This window comes from Alosa pseudoharengus, unplaced genomic scaffold (assembly GCF_046254945.1).
Source record: "Alosa pseudoharengus isolate Yale_2024_CS ecotype anadromous, Long Island Sound unplaced genomic scaffold, YU_APseudo_1.1 YU_APseudo_1.1_scf_2, whole genome shotgun sequence".
Lineage (NCBI taxonomy): Eukaryota > Metazoa > Chordata > Actinopteri > Clupeiformes > Clupeidae > Alosa > Alosa pseudoharengus.
This window is the reverse complement of record NW_027468663.1, coordinates 73,504-101,321: the sequence shown is the minus strand read 5'-3', so window position 1 is coordinate 101,321 and position 27,818 is coordinate 73,504. Positions and strand designations below refer to the sequence as shown.

The 27,818-nt window shown below is 46.0% G+C and overlaps 1 protein-coding gene across 5 annotated transcripts in view; it reads left to right on the top strand.

Moving 5' to 3' along the window:
• The window catches only part of LOC143133613 (zinc finger FYVE domain-containing protein 9-like), a 244,690-nt gene extending 217,819 nt beyond the window's left edge, over positions 1 to 26,871 (top strand). For all 5 annotated transcript variants that reach the window (XM_076293365.1, XM_076293364.1, XM_076293361.1 and 2 more), the window contains 4 exons: positions 5,637 to 5,796; positions 5,971 to 6,076; positions 6,178 to 6,354; positions 26,534 to 26,871. In XM_076293365.1, the coding sequence (XP_076149480.1) occupies positions 5,637 to 5,796; positions 5,971 to 6,076; positions 6,178 to 6,354; positions 26,534 to 26,695 (605 nt within the window). In that variant the 3' untranslated portion in view covers positions 26,696 to 26,871. The remainder of the gene's footprint in view (positions 1 to 5,636; positions 5,797 to 5,970; positions 6,077 to 6,177; positions 6,355 to 26,533) is intronic.
• The last annotated feature ends 947 nt before the right edge of the window (positions 26,872 to 27,818 follow it).

The following is a 27,818-nucleotide window of genomic DNA, read 5'->3' as shown; positions in this document are numbered from 1 at the left end:
ACTGACATGAACGAAACACAGAACCCGCTTCTCTCACGGCAGTCACTGACAGTAGCCTAGAATAAATGCATGGGGAAAACTTCCCCATGACAAAGACATCGTAAAACACTGAAAGTTAATATTTTGTCACTAGCAACATACATCTGTCCTTTGTCAAATGTGTTATGTTCCAAGTAGCCTAGTGTGTAATTCTGCTTCATAAAGTTGAACAAATACATTTGCTTATTTCACAGAAAAATATAAATAGCCAGTTAGGGTCTACAGTGCAGAGTTGGTAAGTTATGGTAGGCCAACTTGGAGTGAACATACAAACAGGGGAAATTCTTTCTCTAGTAGCTGAGTATCCTCAGGTGCGCACGTAGACATAAGGCCGAACATGCAAGCGCCAATGAATCGCGCTCTCATGACAATCACGCCGTTAAACTTAAATAGGCTAACATCACTCTAAGTTCACCTTCAAGCAAGGAAAATGATGATTTGAAGACATCTGTTTCGTTGGAAGGGCAAGGGGGTAGCAACAGGGCAACACAGAGCCAGGCCCGATGGCAGGGCTGTTATGAGAGTATTAAAATATGGGATATTCTACGGGAAAACATTAAAACAGCAAGACAGCGGGGGAAAGTTAAAATACGTGGAAAAAGTTGGCATGCATTGTTTCGGTCCCCGTGCACAGGGATTATTTGTCATATTATTAATCACATATTGAATATTTGTGAAAGTGTGCAACACATTTGAAAAGGAAGGACTGGTAGCATGCAAGCTCACGGGAAAGATTGATTTAAGAACGTTATCACAGTGTGTGGCTGTGGGGCAAAGCAGCGCGGGCGGAAGACAGCGACAATTGGCAGGGGAGGGTCATGTCTTTTTTAACAATTCTGTCGGAGGGTCATTGAACAATTTCTAGCAGGCAAGGGAGGGTCATGCAACCTTTGACTGAAGCACTCAATATTCCTCCAGTGGCCCCTTCAATAAATAACGAACAGTCCCTAGATTGCTGCTGGGCTATATGTCTTGGTTCATGTCTGTTAACAACTCATTGCCGTCAAACGCGTAGCCTATCTCGCTGTTGCATCCATTACAAACAAACATGCAATGTGAACGTCTGGGATTGGGGAGAGCACTAAATGCTCTACTGAATAAGCACAAAGTCAAACCTTTAAATGAAAAACACTCTTTAATAATCAAAAAAATAAACCGCTAATGAAGTAAACTTGTGACCATCAAAAATCGTTTATCGCCTGTAACTCCGTGATAACAGGAAGGCATTTGGCTGAGCAACGGAGGTTAATATGCTCTATATTTTGTCCAAATTATGTCTGTCTATCATCGTTGCACTCGGAGAAAACCAGAATGTTTAATTTGTCCTGCGTTTCTTGTAGGGCTGCAAACGAGATTCACTCGCAAAATATTTCTTTATTAGGGCAGGGCAGGCATATTTCTGGCTATTAACCCTCTAGGCGCCACAGGCGACTATAGTCGACAAGATGCGGCACTGAATAAAACGGCCGATTTTGTCAAATAGGGTGTCATAATTCGTTCAATCTCCACTCCACTAGATGGCAGACATGTCATACGTCATCACCGAGTCGAAAAATCGTCCTGCTTCTATACAAAATCTTCCCGCTAGAGCTCATTGAATCAGTGCGAGAAATACCGGAGCTAGTGTGCGTGTGTGCCATTTTTATCAGAGCGGTATTGTCAACGTGAGAGAGTATTTGCACTACATTATCGTGTAATGGCATCAGAAAAGTTTACCCGCAATGAAGTGTTGGGTTTTCTATTCGCTGACCCTGATTCTGAAGGAGAATATCTGCCTTCAGAAAATGACGGTGATTCGTTTACTCACCACGCTTCAGATGCGTCCCTGCCTTGCAATGGTGCAGCTGGACAAAGTTTAGACCTACACCAAGCACAAATAAATCCTTTGCCCAATGTAGATGGTCCTTTGCCCAGTGTTAGTGCTGGGAACAATGTTTCACGGGGTCGTAGTGTTCATCGGGAAGTTAGCAGGCGTGTTAGTGATGTGGGAAACGAGGCTGGAAGTTATGTGGGGGTCCAGTCTTTTTATAGCGCTAGCCAGCTAGCTTCTTTGTCTTCTGACCGTGTGCCTCTCCTCAATCGCGGCAACAGTAACGTGTTGTTGGATCATTTGTCTAATGCCACTGGGGATGTTAGACGAGGTCGAAGTGTTCATAGGACAGTTAGGGGGCAACGTGGAGGCAGGGGGAGTCGCAATGAGAATGACAGTAGGCCTAGTTCGAGCTGTGCAACTTCTCTCCACTCGGCGCGCGCGCGAGGCAGATCAGGCCGTGCTAGTCGCAGCAGGAGCAGAGGCGGTGTGACACGGGGCAGAGGAGCCATGAATAGTTTAGTGCAAGGTGATGGCTTTGAGTACTTGGCCAATGAGGAGCAGTACCAAAGTTGGATCACGCCCTTTGATCAGCCAATTGGTTATCTGGGGGAAAGAGAACTCTCCAATGCCAATTCGCCCCTAGATTTTCTATCACTCTTTCTGTCTGATGAGTTCTGGAATTTACTTGTTGTTGAGACAAATCGCTATGCCAATCAGTTTTTAGCCTCCCATCAACTCCAGCCACACTCCAGATTTCATCAATGGTCTGACGTAACTGTCAGTGAAATGAAAGCCTTCTTTTCTCTGCATTTGAGTATGGGTCTGGTAGAGAAGTCAGAGTTGGAGGATTATTGGGCTGAATATTGGCCAACAGCAACACCTGGATTTGGGAAGGTGATGTCCAGGAATAGATTTGAGATGATTTTGTCTTTCCTTCATTTCAGCAATAATGAGGAGTATGTTGACAGGGGTCAGCCAGGCTATGACAGGCTATTCAAAATCCGCCCAATTATTAATTTGGTCATCCCCCGGTTTTCAGCAATGTATGGTCCATCTAAACAGCTGTCACTGGATGAAATGACCATTGCATTCAAAGGGAAATCAACCCTAAAAATGTATAATCCAAACAAACCAGACAAATATGGTTACAAAGTATTTGTTCTGAGTGAAGCAAAGTCAGGCTATGTGCTACAGTGGTCCATGTACACTGGACAAAATAGGCCTAATGCTGATTTCGGTGCCACACACCTTGTTGTCCGTGAGCTGATGGCCCCGTACACAGGGAAAGGGCATGAGGTGTACATGGACAGCTATTACACCTCGCCAGCCATAGCAGATGAGCTGGCAAACAATGATTCGGGTTTGTGTGGGACTGTCAGCAGTAACAGGAAGGGGATGCCAAAGGGCCTCACCCGTGAACAGCTGCCATTGAGCAAGGGAGATGACCCAGTCTTCATGAGGAAGGGGAAAATGCTAGCTTGTGCGTGGCATGATACAAAGCGCCTTACAATGCTCTCTACACTGCATTCCAACACATGTGTCAGAAAGCGCATCAGGACCAAACACACTGATAGTGGCTATAGGGAGATAAATAGGCCTGTTTGTGTTGATGACTACAATTCATACATGGGGGGTGTCGACACAGCAGACCAGAGAATGAAGACCTACCTCTTTCCCCATAGATCAAGGAAATGGTACAATAGGATTTTCAATGGCATTCTCAGTGTAAGCATGGTGAATGCCCACATCATTTACTGCCGCTGCACTGCTGCTCCTCACAAGCCCCTGAAAGTCTTCGTGCAGGATGTCATCACTGCTTTACTGGAAGGCTTCTCCAGGAAAGAGAGCAACAAAGGCCGAAAGTCATCCTCACTGGGAGACATGCCACAGAGACTCACTGAGCGCCACTTTATGTGCCAGGCTGATAGTAAGCCAGATTGTGTCGTTTGTTCTGATCGGACCCGCCCTAAAGGCCGCCGTCAGACAAAATACATGTGTAGGCAGTGTGGGGTGGGTCTTTGTGTTGTGCCTTGCAATGAGAGGTACCACACCCTGAAACACTACAAGAAATGTCACCTGGATGGATAGGGAGTCATTATCTCTACAGCAAAAGGCCTGCTACATAAATTCTTTTTTTTGTCTGCCATTTATTAGTAATGATTTAGACTGTTGATTTACTATCTATTTCCCTGACCATAGTAGTGTACACTATGTGTTCTTTTTTGTGAGTTCATGTCCTTGTGATGTATGTGTCTTCGTCAGCTAAAAAAAACAACCAAAAAAACATCAACAAAAACAACAAAAAGAAAAAAAAATACTAACATTGTCTCTCGTCTTGTCTCGTCATCTCACTCCTGATCTGTGCCTTGCCGTGGCGAGTGAGCTTTTGAACTAAACAGGTCTTGTCTACTTGTGTTTGTGTGTCATATGAATAATATATATGTACCCCATACATGGCTTCAGAGTGCCTACTGTATGTAGTAAATGGAAAATCTCTACAGCAAAAGGCCAACCTACAGCTACATTCATTCGGTTTGTTACTGCCATTTATTAGTAATGATTTACACAGTTTGTTTACTACTTACTATTTACCTGAGCATTCAGTATTGTGCAATATAGCACACAGAAGATGAGGGACATTTTGAGGGGAAAGAAGTGCTGAATTTTATCATTCAAACATGTGACTTTTCATGAAAATTCTATAATCCAAGATGGCCGCCACGTCATATGACGTCATATGACGTCATAATATGCAAATTAGATGGGGAAATTTAATCCCTACATAAACTTTGGGTCATCCTTAATATTTCTCTAATTTACAGAAAGTCTCTATCTCTTATCACTTTTAAGATATAGCCTTTTGAAATTAAGATGTCAAAATCGAACGTTTTGAAAAAAAACCTCTGGCGCCTAAAGGGTTAAATTATTTCTAAACCAGTCTGCTAAAGTCTGTAGTGAAGTCTGTGTAGGGTTTTCCAGGCTCCATTTCTTTTTACGAGACACCCTGCTCACTTGAGACATCTACCAGTTGTTTGGGTTGTTGCAGCGTCATTGCAGCGCCACTGGAAAAATACAAATTAAAGGCACGTGATACCGTGATACGCGCGCGGACCACAAGTGATGCTGGCCAAGTCGAAGCACAGCCCACTGTAGACAGACTATTAATTTTCTTACTGATTCTACTTAACTTGTCGTACATGAAAGCCTATGTGATGGAAAATGACACAACTGCCATTTTGAAGCCATGATACATACTAATAGTGATCCGAACCTACTCACAACCCTAATCAATTTATCACTGATGGCCATGATTTACCTACATTTTTGTAGCCTATTCGTCTTTACTTTATCTCTGCCAGTCAGACTCATGCTTATGATGTCATAAAGGACATTTTTGGCCTGCAGTTAAAACCCATTCTCCCCTATGCTCAACTTTGCTGGACTCCCTCTTATGAGGTCATCACTGTGTCTGGAATGTTCATAAATTCAGTTATAAAAATAACTGTAAATATTGTTCTATTGTATTTAAAGTTGATTTTTTAAGAAAAATCACTACTCACTTCTATCTTGCTTCATGTAACCTGACATACAGTATACACTTTAACCAATGAGCCAGTGGACCAATGAGGGAAACAAAGACATGGGTGAAATCACTCAATAAATTACAGCAAATTAAGACATGGGGGAGTAACATGCAAAATACTAAATAACACAAAAGATAGTCATTGCACTGAAAGTCCACAGAGCCTGACAATGTATAACAGACATATTTGGTAATTTTTAGATGGAGTTATGGTGCAGATCACCACAGAGACTATGGAAGAGCTACGACAGGCCTTGAAGGACATGAAGGACTATAGTATACCCTGTGGCACAATTGAACTGGAGAACCAGAAGCATGTTCATATTCAGTGGACAGAAGATGATCATAACTTCAACCGTGGGTGGGCACATACTGTATGATCATGCATCAAGGAATCCATAAATAATTTAATGAATGAGTGTACTAGTGAAGGTCCCTCAAAGGAGATACAACTTATCATGCTTACCCATGAGTGATTCATTGGCAGTGGTAAGTTACAAATATCTTATTTTTATTGTATTTTAATCATACTCAGCATCATCAGTCCCATTGATGGAAAGTCCATGGAATCCATCAATTCCATAAATATTTTCCATGGTGCTGAATACAAAGCCAACGGGAAAGTCATTCGCTGGACAGAGGTAATGTAATCAGCTGCATCTTCAATAGAGAACTCATACTGTACAACTAATTGATGGGAATCATTAGACATATGATTTATCTTTTTATCTGTATGGTACAGGTGTTCTTCTTGCAGAAAGAAGACCAGTCCTATATCCTCAGTGACCCGATTGAGCATAGTCGTCTTACAGAGAATATAGCACGAGCCTTCTGCATGGGTCTATGCCCACATCTGACAATGCTGAAGGAAGATGGCATGGTCAAATTGGGCTTACGTGTCACAATGGACTCAGATAAGGTTAGTGGTTATTCAAAATGGGAAAATGCTACATGTCACGGACAGAAGACGACCCAAGAGCGCAAGTTCAAATTCAGTCTTTTTATTGAAGGGTTCAGGGGGGAAGAGGAGTGAGAGAATCGTGAGGTCTTGGAGGTTCCGGTTCCAGGGGTGCTAGGAGTGCCAGGGGTGTCAGGGGTTCCAGGGGTTCTCGAGGCTCTGGGGTTTTTCAGGGTCCTGTGGGTTACCTGGGCTCCGGGGGTCACCAAGTTTCCGGGGGGGTTCCAGTCCAAGGTGCTGAGTGTGTGTGTCCCCCAGTGATCGAGCGGCGTCTCGGGCTGAGGGTGGTGACGCGTCTGGTGGTCGGAGGCCTGGGGGAACACACAACAGCAAGATGAACAGCAGGCAGTAGTACAGACCAGGGCTAGGCACTAAACGTGGTGAGAGACAGAAGGCAGATTCGAGTTACCGGGGGGGCTGAAGATCGGAGAGTAATCGAGAAGATCCGGAAGGCAGGTCGGGATAACCGGGGCAGTAGAACAGGGAGGCAGTCAAGAATGGATCCGAATCACAGGTAGGAGTCAGAGAGTAGACAGACAGGCAGGTTACTGGTCCAGGTTTGAAGACGATCTGACAGGGCTTGGCTGAAAAACAGGGCTTTATATACTGGGAGAGGTTAGTGGGAAATGCAGCGCAGCTGGCCAGGTAACAAGAGCAGAGCAGGGCGGAGCCAGGTGGAGCTCGTTAGGCAGAGTAGAGAGAGAGTGAGCAGAGTGGCAGAGAATTGAATTCAATTAAGGTTGTTACCAGGGAGAGAGAATGCTCATGACAGGACCCCCCCCCCCCCTAAGGGACGGCCCCAGAAGTCCCAAGAACAACATCATGCCGGGAGGGTGGAGGGGAGCAGGCGGCGGGTCAGAACTCCTCCGAGCGGTCCGAGTGAACATCATCATCCTCAGAAGGAGCTGGAGGGTCACGGTCGGGAGACAGGACAGGTACTGAGACAGGATCAGGGTCAGGCACCGGACAGGAAGCCGGGCGGGCAGGACGGCTAGGGACCCCTCTGGGACGGCCCCTACGGATTGCAGGCTGATCAGGATGTAGTCGGTGGAAGTCAGTGATGAGGGTCCGGTCCACTATCCTCCTGGCCGGGATCCAGGTCCTCTCCTCCGGACCATATCCCTCCCAGTCAACGAGGTACTGGAGACCCCCTACCCCGTCGCCTAGAGCGGAGCAGCCGCCGGACGGTGAAGACAGGACCGCCATCTAAGAGGCGCGGAGGAGGTGGCGGCGGAGCTGCAGGGACCAGGGGACTTTCATGGACTGGCTTGACCTTGGAGACGTGGAAGGTTGGATGGACCCGCATGGAAGTGGGCAACTGAAGCCGAACCACCGTTGGACTAATGACTCTCTGCACAGGAAAAGGACCAATGAAGCGAGGGGCCAGCTTTCATGATTCAACCCGCAGCGGCAGATCCCGGGCAGACAGCCAGACCTTCTGACCAACCCGGTAAGTAGGTGCTGGGGCCCTCCGTCGGTTGGCACCGACGGCGTAGCTGGTTCCAGACTTCAGGAGCATAGTGCGAGCCTGGGCCCAAGTGCGGCGGCAGCGGCGGGCATACGCAAGAGCAGACGGACAGGTGGCATCCGCTTCCTGGCTGGCAAACAGTGGGGGTTGGTACCCGTAGACACACTGAAAGGGGGAGAGGCCGGTGGCGGAACTGGTGAGTGAATTATGGGCATATTCCACCCAGAGCAGGTGTTGAGCCCAGGCCCGGGGATTTTGGGAGGCCACGCAGTGCCTTCTCCAGCTCCTGGTTCATGCGTTCAGTTTGGCCGTTTGACTGCGGGTGGAATCCAGATGATAGGCTGGCGGTGGCCCCAAGGAGATGACAGAACTCCTTCCAAAAGGTTGCTGAGAATTGCGGCCCCCGGTCTGACACCATATCCTGAGGTAGGCCATGGATACGAAACACATGTTCCAGGACCCCCTGGGCGGTCTCCTTAGCAGAGGGTAGTTTAGGAAAAGGCACGAAGTGGGTCATCTTACTAAAGCGGTCAACAATGGTAAGGATGACTGTGTGTCCGTCAGAGGGCGGAAGACCCGAAACAAAGTCCAGTGAAACGTGGGACCAGGGCCGCTTGGGTACGAGTAGGGGTTGCAGCAACCCAGCAGGAGGCTGGTTGGGGGTCTTGTTTCGGTTACAAGTGGGACAAGCTCGGATGAATTCTCGGACATCCCGTCTCATCCGCCGCCACCAGAACCGCTGGCGGACCAGATGAAGGGTGCGAGTGATGCCGGGATGACAGGCCAGACGGGATTCGTGCCCCCACTGAATCACAGGTGACCTGAGATTTGCTGGAACAAACAGACGGATGGGGGCGCTGGTGCTTGGGCCTGGCTGGTTCCGAAGAGCCTCCATGACCTGCTTCTCGATCTCCCAGGTGAGGGCCGCTACGACAAAGTGGCTGGGAAGAATGGGGGCTGGCATGGCGGTGGTCTCGTCCTTCTGAAACATCCGGGAAAGGGCATCAGGTTTGATGTTGCAAGATCCCAGGCGGTAGGAGAGCGTGAAATTGAAGCGGGTAAAGAACAGAGACCACCGCTGTTGACGGGAGTTCAGCCTCCTGGCTGTTTGGATATACTCCAGGTTTTTGTGGTCTGTCCACACTACGAATGGTTCCTTTGACCCCTCTAACCAGTGCCGCCATTCTTCAAGGGCGAGCTTGACGGCCAGCAGCTCGCGGTTCCCAATGTCGTAGTTGCATTCGGCTGGGGTTAGCCGACGGGAGTAGAAGGCACAGGGGTGCATCTTGCCATCCTCGGCTGCTCTCTGAGAAAGCACTGCACCCACTCCCACGTCCGAAGCATCTACCTCCACCACAAACTGCCTTGCTGCATCTGGCATCTGGAGGATGGGAGCGGAAGTGAAACGTGTCTTGAGGCTATTGAAGGCCTTATCAGCAGCTGCTGTCCATTGGTACGGTTGTTTAGTGCTGGTTAGCGCCGTGAGTGGTGCAGCCACTGTGCTATAGTTTCGGATGAACCTCCTATAAAAGTTTGCAAAGCCCAGGAACTGTTGCAACTTTTTCCGAGACTCAGGGACTGGCCAGGACGTGACAGCCGACACCTTCGTGAGATCCATCTGAATGCTGCCCTCGGTCACCACATACCCCAGGAATGAAATGGTCTTGGCATGGAACTCGCACTTCTCTGCCTTCACGAAAAGAGAGTTCTCCAGCAGGCGGCGCAGGACCAACTGGACATGGTGCGTGTGTTCTGACAGAGTCTTTGAGAATATTAAAATATCGTCAAGGTACACAAAAACGAATGTATTTAGCATGTCCCTGAGGATATCATTCACTAAGGGCTTGAAAAACTGCTGGGGCATTGGTGAGGCCGCTGGCATGACGAGGTACTCATAGTGGCCGGTTGATGTGTTGAACGCAGTCTTCCATTCGTCTCCCTCTCTCACCCGCACCAGATGGTAGGCATTGCGAAGGTCCAGCTTCGTGAATACGGTGGCTCCCTGCAGCAGTTCGAAGGCAGACGAAAGTAAGGGCAGTGGGTAGCGATTCTTAACCGTGATGTCGTTCAGACCCCGGTAATCTATGCATGGACGAAGAGAACCGTCCTTCTTACCGACGAAGAAGAATCCTGCTCCTGCGGGGGAAGAAGATGGTCTGATTATCCCGGCGGCAAGAGAGTCATTAATGTAGTCTTCCATGGCCTTTCTTTCCGGGGCCGTGAATAAAGACGACCCTTGGGAGGTGCTGTGCCAGGCAGGAGATCAATCGCGCAGTCATAGGGTCTGTGTGGGGGTAGAGATGTCGCCTTGGATTTGTTGAACACCTCTTTCAGGCTGTGGTAACAGGTCGGAACATTGGATATGTCGGGGGTAGCGCTAGATATTTCCCGGTGAACGGGCAGGGTGGCCCCCCTTAAACAGGTCTGGTGACAACTCCTTCCCCACGCACGGACTGTTCCTGTCTCCCAGTCGATGTGGGGGTTGTGCTGACGGAGCCACGGGTATCCGAGAATGAGTGGTTGGCCAGGTGAGTGTAGGAGGTGAAACTGGATGGACTCCTGGTGGTTTCCTGACAGCAGAATTGTCACAGGGGCTGAGATGTGAGTGACCGTGCCCAGATGATGTCCATCCAGGGCTCGTGCAGGAATGGGTTGTGTCAGTTGATGATGGTTCACGTCCAGTTGCCGTGCAAGCTCAGGGTCCATGATGTTTGCTTCGGCTCCAGAATCCACAAGGGCGGCCAATGTATGAGTCGTGTCGGAAAGCTGAAGGCGGAGATGAAGCAGGGGTTTTTGGATGGAGGGAGACTGAAGATTTATTGAGCTCACCCGGATCTCCCCTACACCTGGTGAGCTGCGGCTTTTGCCGGACAGGTGGCGACACGGTGATTTTCACCACCACAGTAGAGGCAAAGGTTGGAGGTTAGACGGCGCCGACGCTCCTCGGGAGTCAGAGAGGCACGGCCAATCTCCATGGCCTCAGGCTGATTGAGTTGGCCTTGGGACTGGACAGGCAGAGGCTGGACAGACGAGGTATCGACCCGAGTGCGGATGGCAGGTTGACTGAGCCGCCCCTTCTCCCTCCTCCGGGTCTGTATACGGCGGTCAATGCGGACGGCAAGGTCAATGGCGGCATCAAGCGTTGAGTGCGGGTCATGAGAAACAAGCTCGTCTTTGATATAGTCCGTCAAGCTGTGGAGGAAGGCTTGCACCAGTGCCTCTGAGTTAAACGAGCTTTGACTGGCCAGGGTACGAAAGTCAATGGAGAAGTCTGCCACTGTCCGATTGCCCTGACGGATGGTGAGCAGAGCTTGTGACGCTTCGGCTGTTGGCAAGACCTTTAACATCTCCTCCTCAAAGGCACTGAAGGAGGCACAGGCTGGGGTTTGCCGGTCGAATTCCGCCGTTCCCCACAACCGAGCTCGGCCGGTGAGATGAGTGATGACATACCCCACCTTGGCTCCCTCCGTTGAGAAGGTCCTGGGCTGTAGTGCGAACTGGATTCGGCAGCTGCTCAAGAATGGTCTTACTTGCTTTTGGTTTCCATCGAAATGTTCCGGGTTCCCAATCTTTGGTTCAGGAGCGTGGGGATCTGGTGGCAGCACTGCCGGTGGTACAGGAACAGAAGAACCAGGGGTGGGTGCAGGTGGAGTAGCCGGGTTTGAGAGTAGTTGCAGGGCTTGGGTTAGCAGTTGTTGCTGCAGTTGGAACTGTTGCTGTTGTAGCTGAAACTGTTGCTGCTGCTGTTGAAGCTGTTGCTGTTGCTGCTGGATCTGTTGTTGCTGCTGGTTGGATTGCTGTTGTTGTTGGTTGCCTAGCTGGAGAAGGGAAGCAATGTCGCCAGCCATCCGATTGATGGCTGGCGACATTGATGGCACGCAACCTCAGTGCGTTCCAGTCGCTGTAGGGCAGTCATCTCGGGCTCTTCCTCCATAGTGGTCAGGGAGTGCGCTGGGTCCATGATGGTCAGATCGTTCTGTCACGGACAGAAGACGACCCAAGAGCGCAAGTTCAAATTCAGTCTTTTTATTGAAGGGTTCAGGGGGGAAGAGGAGTGAGAGAATCGTGAGGTCTTGGAGGTTCCGGTTCCAGGGGTGCTAGGAGTGCCAGGGGTGTCAGGGGTTCCAGGGGTTCTCGAGGCTCTGGGGTTTTTCAGGGTCCTGTGGGTTACCTGGGCTCCGGGGGTCACCAAGTTTCCGGGGGGGTTCCAGTCCAAGGTGCTGAGTGTGTGTGTCCCCCAGTGATCGAGCGGCGTCTCGGGCTGAGGGTGGTGACGCGTCTGGGCTCGCTCGTCTGGTGGTCGGAGGCCTGGGGGAACACACAACAGCAAGATGAACAGCAGGCAGTAGTACAGACCAGGGCTAGGCACTAAACGTGGTGAGAGACAGAAGGCAGATTCGAGTTACCGGGGGGGCTGAAGATCGGAGAGTAATCGAGAAGATCCGGAAGGCAGGTCGGGATAACCGGGGCAGTAGAACAGGGAGGCAGTCAAGAATGGATCCGAATCACAGGTAGGAGTCAGAGAGTAGACAGACAGGCAGGTTACTGGTCCAGGTTTGAAGACGATCTGACAGGGCTTGGCTGAAAAACAGGGCTTTATATACTGGGAGAGGTTAGTGGAGAAATGCAGTGCAGCTGTCAGAGTAATTAGAGCAGAGTGGGGCAAGGTGAGGATGGTGAGTGGGAAATGCAGCGCAGCTGGCCAGGTAACAAGAGCAGAGCAGGGCGGAGCCAGGTGGAGCTCGTTAGGCAGAGTAGAGAGAGAGTGAGCAGAGTGGCAGAGAATTGAATTCAATTAAGGTTGTTACCAGGGAGAGAGAATGCTCATGACACTACAACTGTGTCGGTCTTGTCTAAGTTAACACTTAATCATACAATGCCCTCCACATTTATTGGCACTTGAGTAGATGAGTAAAAATCTGCAGCCGGTTGCACCAGTAAAGCACTTTGAGCTGCATTCTGTGTATGAAAGGTGCTATACAAATCAAACGTATTAGTAGTAGTAGTAGTAGAATCTAAGGTTGATCATAAGTTCAAGTGTAAATTTGATGTTAACCATACGTTCTTACGAGTAGCTAGTTTCAAACTAGCGCTGTTTTAAATTTCAGTTGCACCACCATAACTTAAGACGGAACTTAACTAGTAGTGTGTAAATCGACCCAGGGTCAAATAAGTGTCGCATTTAATGATGTTTAGATCAAGCCAATCATTGGCAGCTTACAATGTAAACAGGAGGTGTGACAGTAGCTACACATGTGTTGAATGAAAACTTTCAGCATCCAAGCCAGAGGAGAAAAACAGTTCTATCTTTATTTAATCTCCCAAGTCTGCTTCAATGTCAGCTGCCCGGTCACTCTAATTTGTTGTAGGTTTGTGTCTTAAGATACTCGATATTTCTTGTATATTTTACAATAAAGACTAGCTTAACATGAATTTGTTTTGTTAAAGCTATTTTATTGTCTGGGCTATCTAAGCTTTTTCTCATGGTTTGTAGAGTGTGTTTTCTCACGAGTATGTTTTCACTCTGGTGAGTTGGGTTATCTAGCAACAAATTTACCGAATTATTAAAAAAATTAACGTTCATTTTTCCGAGCGTTCACCTCAGACTTAACGTTAACAGGATAAGCAAAAAAGAGCCGACTTTGCTACACGAAGGAAGTTAAATCGGTAAGTTGTTTACACTTCTGACACTTATACATCAATAATTAAGGTACAAACGGTTAACCTTTTGTCTACCTATTGCTATTAACGTAACCAGTAGTGCTTATGTGTTACATTGTTACTATAAGTGTAGCGTAAGTTAAATGTTTGCTATGTCAGACTGTCAACATCAATAATGTTAATTTTAGCTAATACATTAGCCCTATATGACAGCCTTGCTAGGATAACATTAAGACATGTAACCTAATCTTGCTTTTCAATGCAACCTATGGTTTTTGGCAGATGCCAAAGTGATTTAGGTTATGTGTCATGATTTAGGCTAGTTTTAGCAGTAGGCAAAACTTAAGTGTAACATTAGACAAACTATAACTTAATGTAGTCTATGTTGTTTGTCATGTATTTCAGGCCTGACCATGACTGATCCTCACAGACCCAGGAAAAAAACTTATCACACGATGAAATCATCATTCTAATCTCTAAATACAGGGAAAACAAAACCATATTAGAGTACAAATTCAACACGTTCACCACTAACAAAAGAAAACAGCAGACGTGGGAGGACATAGCAGAGGCAAATGCAAAAGGCATTGCTGTCAAAGAGGTAAAGGATGTACGCAAAAAATGGAATGACCTGGAAATGCAGGCGGCGGAGGACTTCCCCAAGACAGTTACAATAGGGGGTGGACCAAAAGCTGACATAGTGCCATATTCATCGCTTGTCCTGGACATAATTGGGGATAGAGACTGGCTGGACCCAACACCATCCGTCAGCCAGCCAGACATAACACCTTCTGACCTCCATTGAAAAAAAGTCTGAGGGGACCCAGAAAAATCAGTGGAAAGGAAGACATCAACGAGTTATTGTAAAAACAATAAAGTAAAACAAGAGACATTACAATTAAAAGTCGAAAAGGAAAAAATAGATGTGGAAAAATACAAACTAAATTTAGAAATTTTAAAATTACAGGAGGAGCACATATCTACACAACACAACTACACAACTTTTCATGAGCTTTAGTTTATGTATGCCAAGTGTGGTGGCTGCAATAGACCCTATCGTGTAAAGACATGGGGAGAGACTGCTGGCGTCTGGGGAAGACCAGAAACAGGGTGCCAAGGCTTGGCAAGCCAAAGCACGTCCTCTGCGAGGAGGAACCCAACTCAAGTCGCTATGGAAAAGTACATTGTAAGACACCCCCAAGAGAGCGGGGGAGGATGAGCGACTTATAGGACAGACAACTGTTATGACAACGGATGACGATCAAAGGACAACGGTTCAGAACAACAGAACAACTAGAGTCTGTAGGTGTGGAAAGGTTTGCAAGGGCGATAGAGGTCTGAAGATACACCACAGTAGGATGGGCTGTTTATTACACAATAGTGTGCAACGCTCAGGACAACCTGGTGAGACGGAGGAGAGGCAGGGTCAGGTGTCTAACTATAGTACCCAGAATCTCCAAGCACACAACAAAGGCGTCAGCTTTCTCCCAAGTACCAACAAGTACCAACCAGTAACATCAAGAGCCAGCGAGTCCGGCCCATCGAGGGAGAGGAAACAAGGAAACAGCTAGTGTTGTGGCCTACAGCAGCAGCCAGGAAAGTGGGAGACTGGGAGTCTTTTGACATGGAAGTAGACCAAGTCCTGGAATCTGTCCTTGCTGGTGACATTGGTAGGAAGATGAAGGCAATGTCCACTATCATCTGGAGCATGGGAGCAGAACGCTATAGGATGGAGCAGAGACAGACCAAAGGCCCACAGCATGCTGGAGAGAACAGGCGCTCAAGGGAAATTGCAAAACTCAGAGGCGACTTGAGAAGATTGAAGAAGGTTTTTCGGCTGGCTCCTGAAGACAAAAAACCTGCACTTAAAGAGATGCGAGATAACGTGAGGGAGCGCATAGAAGACCTTGCGGCGAGCAGAATGCCAGCGAAGGGATAGAAGGAAGCGGGAGAAGGAGAGGGTCAAGTTCACCAAAAACTCCTTCAAGTACCTGTCAGGGCTCCTTGGAGTAAAAAAATCAGGAGTGCTAAAGGCCCCAAAGGAGGAGGTAGAGGAGCACCTCCATAAAGTGCACAGTGACCCAGGGCGTGAAGAATAACTAAGCTGTGCAGCCAAGAGGAGCTGGCCATCTCTTTTGACGATGGAGAGCCCAGATAGCAGGAAATCAACGACTTCAGAGCATCTGGCTGTCGCTGTCGGGGGTCCCTAACCCTAGCCATGACTTCAGACGGTTAGCTTCTATGCTTCCAGTGATCTCTAGACTGCAGTCTACAAGTAGGCCTACTAATGTCACTTACAGAAGGCCTATGTTAACGTTGGATCCTCCGGGTTGGTCTGAAGAAGCAGCTGTGCGCCATGTCATTGCCATTGGACTGAGTTGGACTAAGTTAACACAGACTTTTCTTTATTTTAATTTCTTATTTATTTATTTTATTACTTGTTCATTTTTGTTTGTTGTCTGTCTTGTAGGGTACCCTGGCAATTACGCCGCTCCATCAGGCATCTTTTGTCTTGTGTGTCAATTGTTATTTTGTAAATGTGTTTGTTTGTCTTGATGTCGCGGGAACGCTGAAGACTATGTCGCTCCGTCCGGCATCTTTTTGTGTCTTGCTTGTGGAGCGCTTTGTGTTGCACTCTGTGCATGTTAAATGCGCTATAAAAATAAAAGTGACTTGACTTGACTTGACTTGACTTCATCCGAAAGGCCAGGGGCCGAATGGAATTCCGTACATAGTTTACAAGAACTGTGAGGGAGACATCTTTGGAGGCTACTTAAAAGGTACTGTGGAAGAAGAACCATCTGCCAGACAGTTTTCTTATTGCCGAGGGCTGCTTCACCCCTAAGTAGGAGGACTCTTCCAGCTTGAAAGACTTCCGCACAATTTCGCTGTTGAATGTGGAGGGGAAGGTGTTCTTTGGAATCTTGGCAAAGAGGCTGACTCAGTACAGAACTGCAGTACAGTAATGCGGAGTACCAGGAGTTCCCGATTGCATCGAACACAACAGTGTCATCTCCAAGATCATCGAGGACACAGGGAGATCTAGCAGTCCTGTGGCTTGATTTAACGAACGCCTATTGCACAGTGCCGCACAAGTTAGTCAACCACACGCTCAAAGCCTACCACGTCCCCCAAAGGGTACAGCTGCTCCTCCAGAACTACTTCGGGCACTTCAAGATGCGCTTCACCTCTGGTGATTTCACTACCAACTGGCAGAGATTGGAGGTCGGAATCGTGAATCTCCATCATTTTGTTCGCAGTGGCGATGAACCTACTCGTCAAGTCAGTGGAGAAACCCAAACGGGGAGCTGTGCTGTCAAGTGGCATCCAACAGGTCCCAGTCAGGGCCTTTATGGATGACTTAACAATCACAGCGAGGTCGGTCCCGGAGGGTAGATGGATATTGGAAGATTTGGTAGAGCTCACCACTGCAGCCAGGATGCAGTTCAAACCATCGAAATCGAGAAGCTTAGGCCTGAAGCGGGGCCGTGTCCAGGACCGCTTCCGGTTTAAGATCAGTGAGGACACTATCCCAACAGCCAGTAAAGAGCTTAGGAAGGTGGTACAGAGCCGACTTGACTGACAAAGCAAGCGTGAAGAATGGCTGAAAGTCCTGGAGAGGAGTGGCCTACCCGGCAAGTATGGGGCTACCAACACGCATCCTTCCAAGGCTCCTGTGGCCACTGCTTGTGTACAAGGTCCTCTTGACAACAGTAGAGGCTTTGGAAAGGAAAATCAACAGCTTCCTCAGGAGGTGGCTGTCTGTCCCCAAAATATTTTGCTCTATACTGCCCTACAAAGGCAAAAGGCAGTAACTAACCAGAGTGTCAAACTGAGAAAAATGACTTTAAAGTTATTTGTTTTGTCTTCACAAATGTATTATAGGTAGAGCAATGAAAATCTGATGAATTGTTGCCCTGATGAAGAAATGTGTGTATATAAAAAAAACTTGTGCTCAAAGTTGACCTTTGACCCTTATTTGTCAGATGTATTATGTACTAAAAATAAGGAGTCGTGCAAAGGCAAAAGGCAGTAACTGACATATAATCAATATTTGCTACCAAAGGCTATGGTAACTGTACTTGTACGTCAAAGAACAAAGCCAAAGAACTGCAGTTGTGGCTCTCTGCCATGGTTGCTTGTATATGGTTTTTGGAGTTACATACACAACCCTCTATTTTTTTTTTAAAACAGTCAAATTGAGTATAGATATTTATCCACATGATAAAGGAAGTCTTTAATATCCCAAAAATGACATTAACTCATTTTCGACCAAAAATGCAGTTACTGCCTTTTGGCTTTGTAGGGCAGTATAGGGCTATACAGCTCTGGGAGCAAACTGCAATTGCCAATTACATCAGTCGTGGAGGAATTTAAGACAGCCAAAGTCCAGTTGGCCATGATGTTGCGCAACAGTGATGTTCAGGCTGTACGACAGGCGATCATCATGGTGAAGATATGCCGGAAGTGGAAGGCCAGTGGAGCTCTGAAGGAAGTGGAGGAGCCCTTACAACACGCAGACATCATGGAGGCAGAGAGGTTGGAGAGCCTGGAATCTACCGATGGAGGTGGGTTGCTGGGGGTTCCCAGGTCAGTCACTTTGGACAGCATTGGGGATGTTTGGGGTGAAAGGGGCAACCCGCAAGAACCTGGTGAACAACATTTCAAAGCAGGCAGAGACGGCATCCAGATGGCTGTGGCTAAAGAGGAGCGAGCGGTGGCTAAACCAGGCTGGCAGGGAGGGTGGAGGTCAGAGCTGAGTGGTAAAGTCCTGAATGGCTGAGGGAGCAGTTCCAGGACGCTGATTCTGCTGTCAATGTCAAGTTGAAGATGTCTGAGGGGAGCGACTTCTATGCCAGCCACACCACATAGGGAACAGGACGTAATTCCTGCCAAGTGTGGTGGCTGCGATAGACCCTATCTTGTAAAGACAGACAGATACATCTTAATCACTTTTATTCTACAGGTCAAATAAATAAAAAAATATCAAGATCATCCCCATCATCATTGTCATCTTCCTCCAGCAAAGGTACATTCCAGGCCATGGTCATGTTATGTAGCACCACACAAGCACCAGCTACAGCCGCACCTCTTTCTGGCTCCATTACTATGCCTGTAAGTGACCAAATATATACAATAGCCACACCCTTTAGATAAAATAATAATAATAATAATAACAGGGCTCTACACTAAAAAAAATTTCCAAGAGCACTTGTGCGCCGAAGTTAAAGAATGTAGGAGCACAGACAAAAATTTGGGCGCACAGTCAGTTCTGTACTAAACTTACACATAATCTAACATTATACTGCAGCTAACAGTTAAACATGCCAGTGGACCAATTGTGAATATTAAGAATGACTGACAACATTTAGGCTACAGGAAACAGGATTTTAAAGATCAGTGCCTACTTTATTTTCAGTCTGTTCTATTTTCCTACATTTTGTTAATGTAAAATAATATAATACATTGCCATATTTGCATTTAGCCTGTATATCAAGTATCCTGCCAAATGTAGGCTAATTTATTTATTTGTGAATCCATCTGTAGCTAATCCAAATATGCCCATGGTGACCTATCTGACTGCATGCATCTTCCACAAAACCCAACATAGGCTAATCAAGGATATATGTTTTATACTTTTAGTTTTTATTTGAAATATCTGCATTGATGGGGGCAGTAGGCAAACGTTAGGCCTACTTTCGTTTTGCACTTACACACACTCTGTGTAAACAAACAAGCATGCGTGGAAGCCTGGAGTTGTCAGTAGCGTTCTACCTTTGAATAAAATGTGAGTATTACGGGAGGCTACTTTTGTGCCGGTTCGCTACAGCTATATTTTGCATATTGCAGCCAATACGTCAACTGGGCTTAAAGGCATGTTAACTTTCCGCTTTTTCTGCGCACTCTTGGATTTGATAGAAGCGACTACTAGCGAGTCACAACGCGAAACTGCTAACGTTGATGGAAGGTGTAGTTTTTATGCTGCATTCGCGACATGATTCTATGGTCTGCATAATGTTTCTCGATGTTGCGGTGTATTTTGTAGACAAACATTGACATGGTTAGAAGTCATTCGCACCAGTGCGCCTAAATATTTTTTTGCACCGCACGGCATCATTTTTACTCGCATGTGCGAGTGAAATGGGCGCACTGTAGAGCCCTGAATAATAATAATAATATTTATTTATATAGCACTTTTCAAGCATTGAGCACAACGTGCTTACAGACAAACATGAAGAGCATTTTTTCTATGCACAAAGTGCAACAAAAGTGCTTCACACACAAGACCCAAACAAACAAATAACAAAAATGCCTAACGGAGCGGCGTAATCGCCAGCGTACCCGTGACACGTGAAATATACAACATGTGAAACATTCAAGACGGATAACAAACAAACAAAAACAAATAATGAAATAAATAATGAGACATTTTAAAAAGAAAACTCATGTTAACTTAGTCCAGTTGGTTGCATCTAGTTAAGCGGCTGAATAGTCCAAGGGCAATGATGAAGGCGCACAGCTGTGTCCAACTCGGAGGATTTAACGTTTTCCTGGCAGTCTGGAGAGCACTGGAAGCAATGAACAGTCTGAAGTCGCAGGTAATCCTACAGATCAGCAACTCGGTGAACATTGACAGCGACTGTTTGTTGTTCCGTGAGATCGCTGTCGTCAAAGTTCTTCAAACTTGCTTCTAACGTTAACGTTAGCCTACTCAATCCAGACTCCAGGCAGCAGAGCATGGCAGCTCGCAAGTCAATCCGCCGTTCACGGATGGAATACACCAGAGGCCCAGGACAAAAGCCAACGTCAAGTTAATTGGACTAAAGGTCATAGTTGTACTACTGTAGAAGTTTCGTACCATTCAGGGCATTATTAGTGGGGTAATTTACGAGATAAAAGTTGGTTCCATTACGACTGCAGAACGTCATTAGTTTCTAACAGCGCTACTCGACCAGTGTTCGACCAAGGGAAAAAAGGTTCTGGGAGGGTGTTTGGCCCGGGGTCGTGGTGCAAAGGACCCTAGGGTGAAATTACTCTGAACCATCGATTTAATCACGTAGTCCATCATCTGGGCCCTTTCCTGTTCTGCCCTCAGAAGGCAAAAGACCTTAACTCACCAGAGTGTGAAACTGAGAAAAATGACTTTAAAGTTATCTTAATGTCCTGGCAATTGAGCTATAGGTATAATATTGTAATTTTCACACTTTGTAGTGTATACCTGTCTTAATCTATGTACAAAAAAAATGACCCTCATGGGTCTGCTTTAAGCTGCCTGTCCACAACTTGGCCTATGTTGTCTCAAATTGTCTCATTCTTATTCCTATGGGCTGCATGTGGTGAGCTTGAACAACAGGACTAATGGGTCAATTTATACCAGACTTACACTTAAATGAAACCTGTCTTGTGATGCAGAATTAAAGCACGCGTGTCTGTGTGTGTGTGTGTGTGTGTGTGTGTTTGTGTGTGTGTGTGTGTGCGTGTGCGGTTTTGTGCGTGTGCGTATGTGAGAGAGAGCTGAGTGAGAGGGGAATGAGGCCTGACCCCCTATTCTTCATCCTCACAGTCATTCCGCACAGGTAATGACTTCCAGAATGAGCCTCTGGTAGCTGGCATCAAGGGAACAAGGTTTTTCAAAATCCCCTCCCTTCTCAACACCGAGATTTTGAGCTCTCAAGGTGGAAGGTATGCAGGTTTTGAATTTCTTTTGTAGAAAGTCTACCTCCATGAAGTCTTCTGCGCGATGTGATGTTTTGACCCACATGGACGTTGAACCACGCTGCAGTTTAATGACTTTGAGGGTCGCCAGTCGGGGCGTTTTCTTTGTCTTTGCCATGGAATGGCCATCCACCCAGTCCCTGATGGCCTCATTCTTAAGTTCCAAAACCTCCATCCGCTTGTTGTTGGAATTCTGGACAACGGCCATGAAATCTTCGAAATCATAAACCACCCCTCCTGGTCTACGTTTCATCTGTTGTTCCACACTATGATGCACGCTGTCAGCACTCATAAAAGTGTGACCAGGCACAAAGAATTTCAACGTGATGTCTTCTGTTGAAACCACCGTGGAGTTGACTAGTGACACAAGAGAGGAGAGGAGGCACCAGTTCTTATTTTGGGCACTGCAGTTATCAACCCAGTAAATTATATGCTTGCAGTCTCTCTCCTTCTCTAGCGCCATCACATACGCACATGTGATCTCCTTAGCACCTCGCCCTGCTATTCCCTCATGCCAGACAACAGAGATGTTCTTTTTCTTATTACCTTTTCCTCCCACCGATGCGAATGTCTCGTGATAGAGACTGATGCGCCTGGTAACAAGCGCCGATTTCACCCCAGGCATTCTTGGCAGCATTATGACTTTCTGTAAGTCCACACTTCTTACTGAAGTATCATCAGGCCACTCTCCATCCGCATCGGCACGATAGTGTAGCCTGGTATCAACCGCTTCGGCCTTATGCTGCTTCCACCTATCACACTGCGGGCAGTTTTCCATCTGGTGTGCTGCCTCTATGTGCTGGTCCTGCAACAAACAGAGTTCGCACTCCTCTTCCCCAAGTTTGGCAAAACTGATATTTTTTGACTTCACTGCCTTGCGGTAGGTGTCATACCCGCACTTGTGGCCTTTCTCGACATAGTCAGAAAACATGAGCTTCATGGTTATGTCACTAGGGAGATACCGGCGGCAGGGTGCGTGCTCCCTCCTGTAGTGACTGATGGTGGGGTGAAAAGACTCAATATGAGCAAAAATAGGCTCAAGGTCAATCTTATTTGCCGGCTCATGTCTCCCTCTCTGGTCAGCTGGTGGGGCTAGGGTGGATGTTGGCTCCTTGCTGATGACTGACTGGACTATGCTGTCGTTCATGGGATGGTAGCCTAGTGTTGAGAGGAAGAACAGCTTGCAAACTTGATGTGGGTTTTCACCCTCATCTTTCATCCTGTAAATGAAAGTCCTGCCTCTCCTGCTTGGATTTTCAGTGACCTTTGAACTTTTGACCTGGCTTACGGAGTGAAAAACAAAGGCTCTCTTCTCTTTGTAGGTAAGGTCCCAAAAATCTCGCCATATCTTCCTCCGATGGTCCTGGGAAAATTTGGCGGAACATTGTCGACGGCACTTCGCTCCACATGGGGCCCTTAGCGGTGGTCTGCTGCTGGGCTCTGGAAGAGCAGGAGTAGATGCTGCTCCGGGCTCACAGCTTGGGACAAGCTCCTGGACAGATGAATATTCAGGGGTTGTCATCCTTGGGGCTGAGGCTGGTGCAGCTGGTGGGAGTTGTGGCTCTGGTGGTGTGACATCTATAGGCTCAGGCTCAGGCAGTGACATGGAGGGCTCAACAGACACAGAAATGAGGGCAGACAGGTCAGTGAGGGAAGGCCCTGGTTCCATCAGTGAGAGAGGGATGGAGTCCTCAAAAACTGCTTGGATGGCACCTGGAGTACTGGTAATCAACATGTTGTCCTCTCCAAAGAACAGATCAGTGCTTGCATCAAGGCAGTCGAAAATGGTCCACTCCTGTTTTACAGGGGACTTGCATGCACTATCAGTTTTGCCAGGAACTTGCTGCTGATTGTGTCCAGTAGTAGTAGTCGGCACAATAGAAACTGAAATGAATAAAATAACATTGATTAGAAACATGTTGATGATTGATAGTACATACAAGAGAATTATTAAAGATATGTTTCAATTGTCTACTGCAGTGGTGGCCAAACATTTTTGGTCACGAGTCACAGAAAAATATACACCGCTAAGGGCCAATACAGAATAGAGCGGCACTTTTCAAACAGTTAAAGCTGGTAGAACAGTATTTAAATCAGAATACACCTGTTCAAAGACTTATGATAATAATGAAATCACACAGTTCTGTCCAATTGTTGATGATTGTTGTATGAGTTAGTTGTTAGGCCTACTGTCTGGGTAAAATGCACATAGAATAATATAAGAATGGGCCACATCTTTTTTTTTATATATATATATATATATATTACGTATGGTGATAATTATACCATATTATTATTTCAAACATCACAACCATGGTGGGTTTTAAATTAATTCCACCCAAATCGTATTCTCCGACTTTTCTTTGTATGTATATTTAGTAGCAGTAGGCTAATGATAATTTGGCTGTCAATAAAACAAGCATTACAATTATTTATTTTATTTTCAACATTTGCAAAACAACACGGGAAATATGTTCGACCAATCATTTTACTTCTCATCATGACATTTCTAGGCTACAGCTTGCTCGTTAATGCTAGAGTTTTCTTCGGAGACTAGTTATAATATTTAGGCTATATCATAGGCCTAGTTCTGATATTCAATCAACTGCAATGACCAGCAAGCTAAATGTGGTGCAAAAAAGAAAAGACAGTTATATTTTATTTGATACCACGCTATTACTTGTAAGAGGTGTAAACATTCAGGGCGGTCTTCACAACGTGACACCGTGACATCAAGAAGTCACATGTTGGGATTCGTCTAATCGTTGATCATTTAATTTCCTCGCTTGGCAAATCAAGACGTAACTTGGATCAGGAAACTTCCTTGACCGACCAGTCACGCTAGCGCGAGTTAGTAGCTAGCAGTTATTGGCAACAATGCTTGAGCAACATGGGAGTGTAACTGGCTGCAAGTTCATTGTTTGGCATGGATTTTAACCGGGGTTCAACAAAAAGGTAGGCTGCTAATTACTACATTTTTGCTGCTGGTGTCACGGGGTATAATGCATGCCTGCCTGTCTGTCTGTGTGTGATATGTTGCTGCGGCTCCAATCAACCCTCACCCCAGTGAGTGGATGTCATTGGCAGGCGAGAGCTAGCCTGAGAAGCAAATTTCTATTTAATTGTAAATGTATTCTTGTAGGCTATGACATAATCGATATCCTACAAGCCATGATGTGATGTTCTGATTGTTACGGGATAGGGCTACGTGGACTGTAAAGTGTTTGTGTCTAGTTAGTTGGTGAAGTATGGTTAGTCTAAGTTTGCTGACAACAATGCTTAAGCAACATGTGAGTGTAGCGTAGCTGGCTGCAAGTTTCGTTTAATGGATTTGTTTCCTTGTCGGTGGTTTGGCATGAATTGTAACCGGGGTTCGACAAAAAGGTAGGCTGCTAATTAGCCTACTACATTTTTGCTGCTGGTGTCAAAGGTAATGTATGCCTGCCTGTATGGCTGTGTGTGATATGTTGTGGCTCCAATCAACCCTCACCCAGTGAGTGGATGTCATTGGCAGGCGAGAGCTAGCATGAGAAGCACATTTTTATGTCATTGTACATATATCCTTGTTGTAGGCTGTGACATAATCGATATCCTACAAGCCATGATGTGATGTTCTGATTGTTACCGGATAGGGCTACATGGACTGCAAAGTATTTATTATATTATAAGTGTTTGTAGTACTTGGTGAAGTAGGTTAGCCTGCTGCTACTTAAGTTTGCATCGGTAGCTAAAGCTAGCTATGTCTAACTGTTAGTGGATTTTAGATTATGCTCCAAACTATATCTTTATGCAGTCGTGTGTCATTCTTACCTTGATCTTGGCGTTTCCGCTTCAAAGCCATCTCCAGCATCATTTTGCCTCTAGAGTATGCCATCTTCACACTTAGATTGTCAATAATCACAACAAAAGCAAGCACTGCAAATACACTTTATTGACGTTACAGTAGGTTAATGTGTGTGTCTGAGGTGATTTAATTTGACTGTACATAGGCTTAATGAGTCGTAACTCCAGCGCGGCAATCAGTAACTTGGTCGGTCAGAAGAAGGCAGAAAGCCATATGTCAACCTTAACTTATTGGAGTGTTCAGGGGCTGCGTGAAAGGAAGGCAGAAAGCCGTATCCGAAGTTAAAGGCTTCTACCTCAGATTCCTATCGCCTTTTTTAAGTTACGGCAAAAACGTGATCAAATTTCTCCCATAAAACAATCGAATTGACACTTGATTCTTGTCTACATGATAAAACTCATGTTTATTACCCTGAAAATAACAATAACTCATTTTTGCCAAAAATTGAAGTTATGGCCTTTTGCCTTAGCACGGCAGGTTGACGAAGACAATTTTGTGGAAGAATGCCTGACGTGTGATGTTTTGTTGCACAGGCTGAGATGGGAAAATAACAAAGGTGTTGATATGTCTGCACAATGACAATGTCACGGAGTATGCGTTGTCTTCGCAAGCCATTCCCTGGTTTATTTTCTTCATTTTGCAGAAGGTTTTCTAATTGTTCTAAACGAAAAGCCATCTTAACGGATTGGACTTGGATGATTTGAATAGGACTTGGATGATGGTAGTTCCTAACATGACTATGCAATACCATTGACATCTTTTTAAAACTAATGTGCATTTGTTGTTATACATTTATGTTGTTAAGAGACAACAACATGAAACCAACATTTCTATTTGACATTTCTATTAGGTGAATTCAGAGATCAACTTCATGAAACTGTCGGGCCTGTAAGCCCAAAACTTTGGGCCCTATCTTGGCGATCTAAAACGCATTGTCAGTAGCGAAAAGCTTAAATAAATTTAGGGGTGTGTCCAGTCCACATTTGGGGTGGTTTTATTATCAAACATCAGGCGCTTGGCGCAAAAAGGTTGGTCTTATGTTTCTTAATCAGTGGGTGAAAAAAAAACTCACTGAAGAAGAAGGTGGTTACTCTGGCAGGCCAGTGCATTACCAAATGGAGTGCTGGACTGTGGTGTAATGGTAAGTGTATCCTGTAGCCTCATTCTGGCCGCCAGGTGAATAAGGCCAATAGCGATTTTTAGATAATGTGCTAGACCACACCTTAGGTTGTTAATTGCTGCACCCCTGGGCGCATTGTTTAATAAGAGAAGTGCATGGCAAAATTTTTTAATGTAAGATAGGAATATGCTTTGCGTCGTGATAAGAATACGCTATATGCGCTGCATTTTAGATCGCCAAGAAAAAGCCCTATATGTGCTAATTATTTTGAATGATAGTTGTTTGTTGATAATATGCTGAAGTAAATAAAAGTATTTATGTGTGCTATCAGGTGGGTTACTTGGTTGGAAGTAATGGACAACCATTGTCGTCGCAGTACCTGAGTGATCTGGACTCTGCTCTGATACCAGTGATCCATGGTGGTGCCTGTCGGCTGAACGAAGGCCCAGTAGTGATGGAACTTATCTTCTACATCCTCGATATTATCTTTTAAGTCAGCATCAATGATAAAAAACTAACAGATATCTTGGGACCATTTGTTGAATCATCTTTCACAGCTTCAAATGTATGTATTTTGCATGTGCTGAAAATTATTTTCAGTGAAAATCAATCACGGTCAATTCTACGGAGCCCTCCGGGTGACATGGGGAAAAAAAACATGGGTTAAAAAAAAAAAAAAGTAATGGGGAAAAAAACATGAAGAAGAAAAAAAAAACGATGCACTTTTGCGGGATCTCGCAAAACTTTTTTTATAACGTACACAGTTTTCCTGGAACACGATTCTATCCCCCACACTTTTTGCCAGATTAAATTGAAAGTAAAATATGGAAATAAACGCTCCCGTAAAGAGTTGGAACCGTATCTATAACGCACACACAGAGACACAAATAGATCTGTTGATTTGATTGAACGGTCTTTCAAGGCTATGCTGCTGCTTGGGTCTGCATTGTAACGTCTGCAGTGAGCAGATTTCAGATAGAATTGAAATGATAATTGTCACCGCATTATGCTAATTTAGTAAACCAAAATTCACTGTCTGTCTGACAGTTTTTGTCACAATGCAGGGAGTCAAAGTGAAAGCGGGGTGCGTGCACCAAGGCACCTGTTTCTGCAGGAAAACCTTTGGCTACTGTTCTCAGAGCATTATGCTTTCTCTGCCTATGATCTGCAGCGTTTCTCAAACTATGGGCCTCCTCAACAATTAACCTACTACTGCTCCACGTAGCCGTGAAATTAAGTTATGCCCGGTGCTTCACACGTCTGCTCATTTGCAGCATACCTATTAATTTGGTGTCATCAACTATGTAGACATAGCCCAGTCAGCACACATACAGTACGTCTCCAAGACGCTTGGGAAGGAACAGCTTAATTACATCGCGTTTCATTTAGAACGTCTTATTTGATCTGATCTTACAAACGGCGGCGTCAAGACACATTTGAGTTCTACATCGAAGATAGAACGCTTATGATCGCTCATGCAATGTGTGCGTCCCTGCTGCAAGTGAAACTGGAGGTAACGTGGGCTAGAAGCAACAATAGTTTAAACAACAACGTGGCTTCCTGTAACTATCAATGGAAAAATGCATAGAAACTGCTAATCATAATCTTTAAATTGA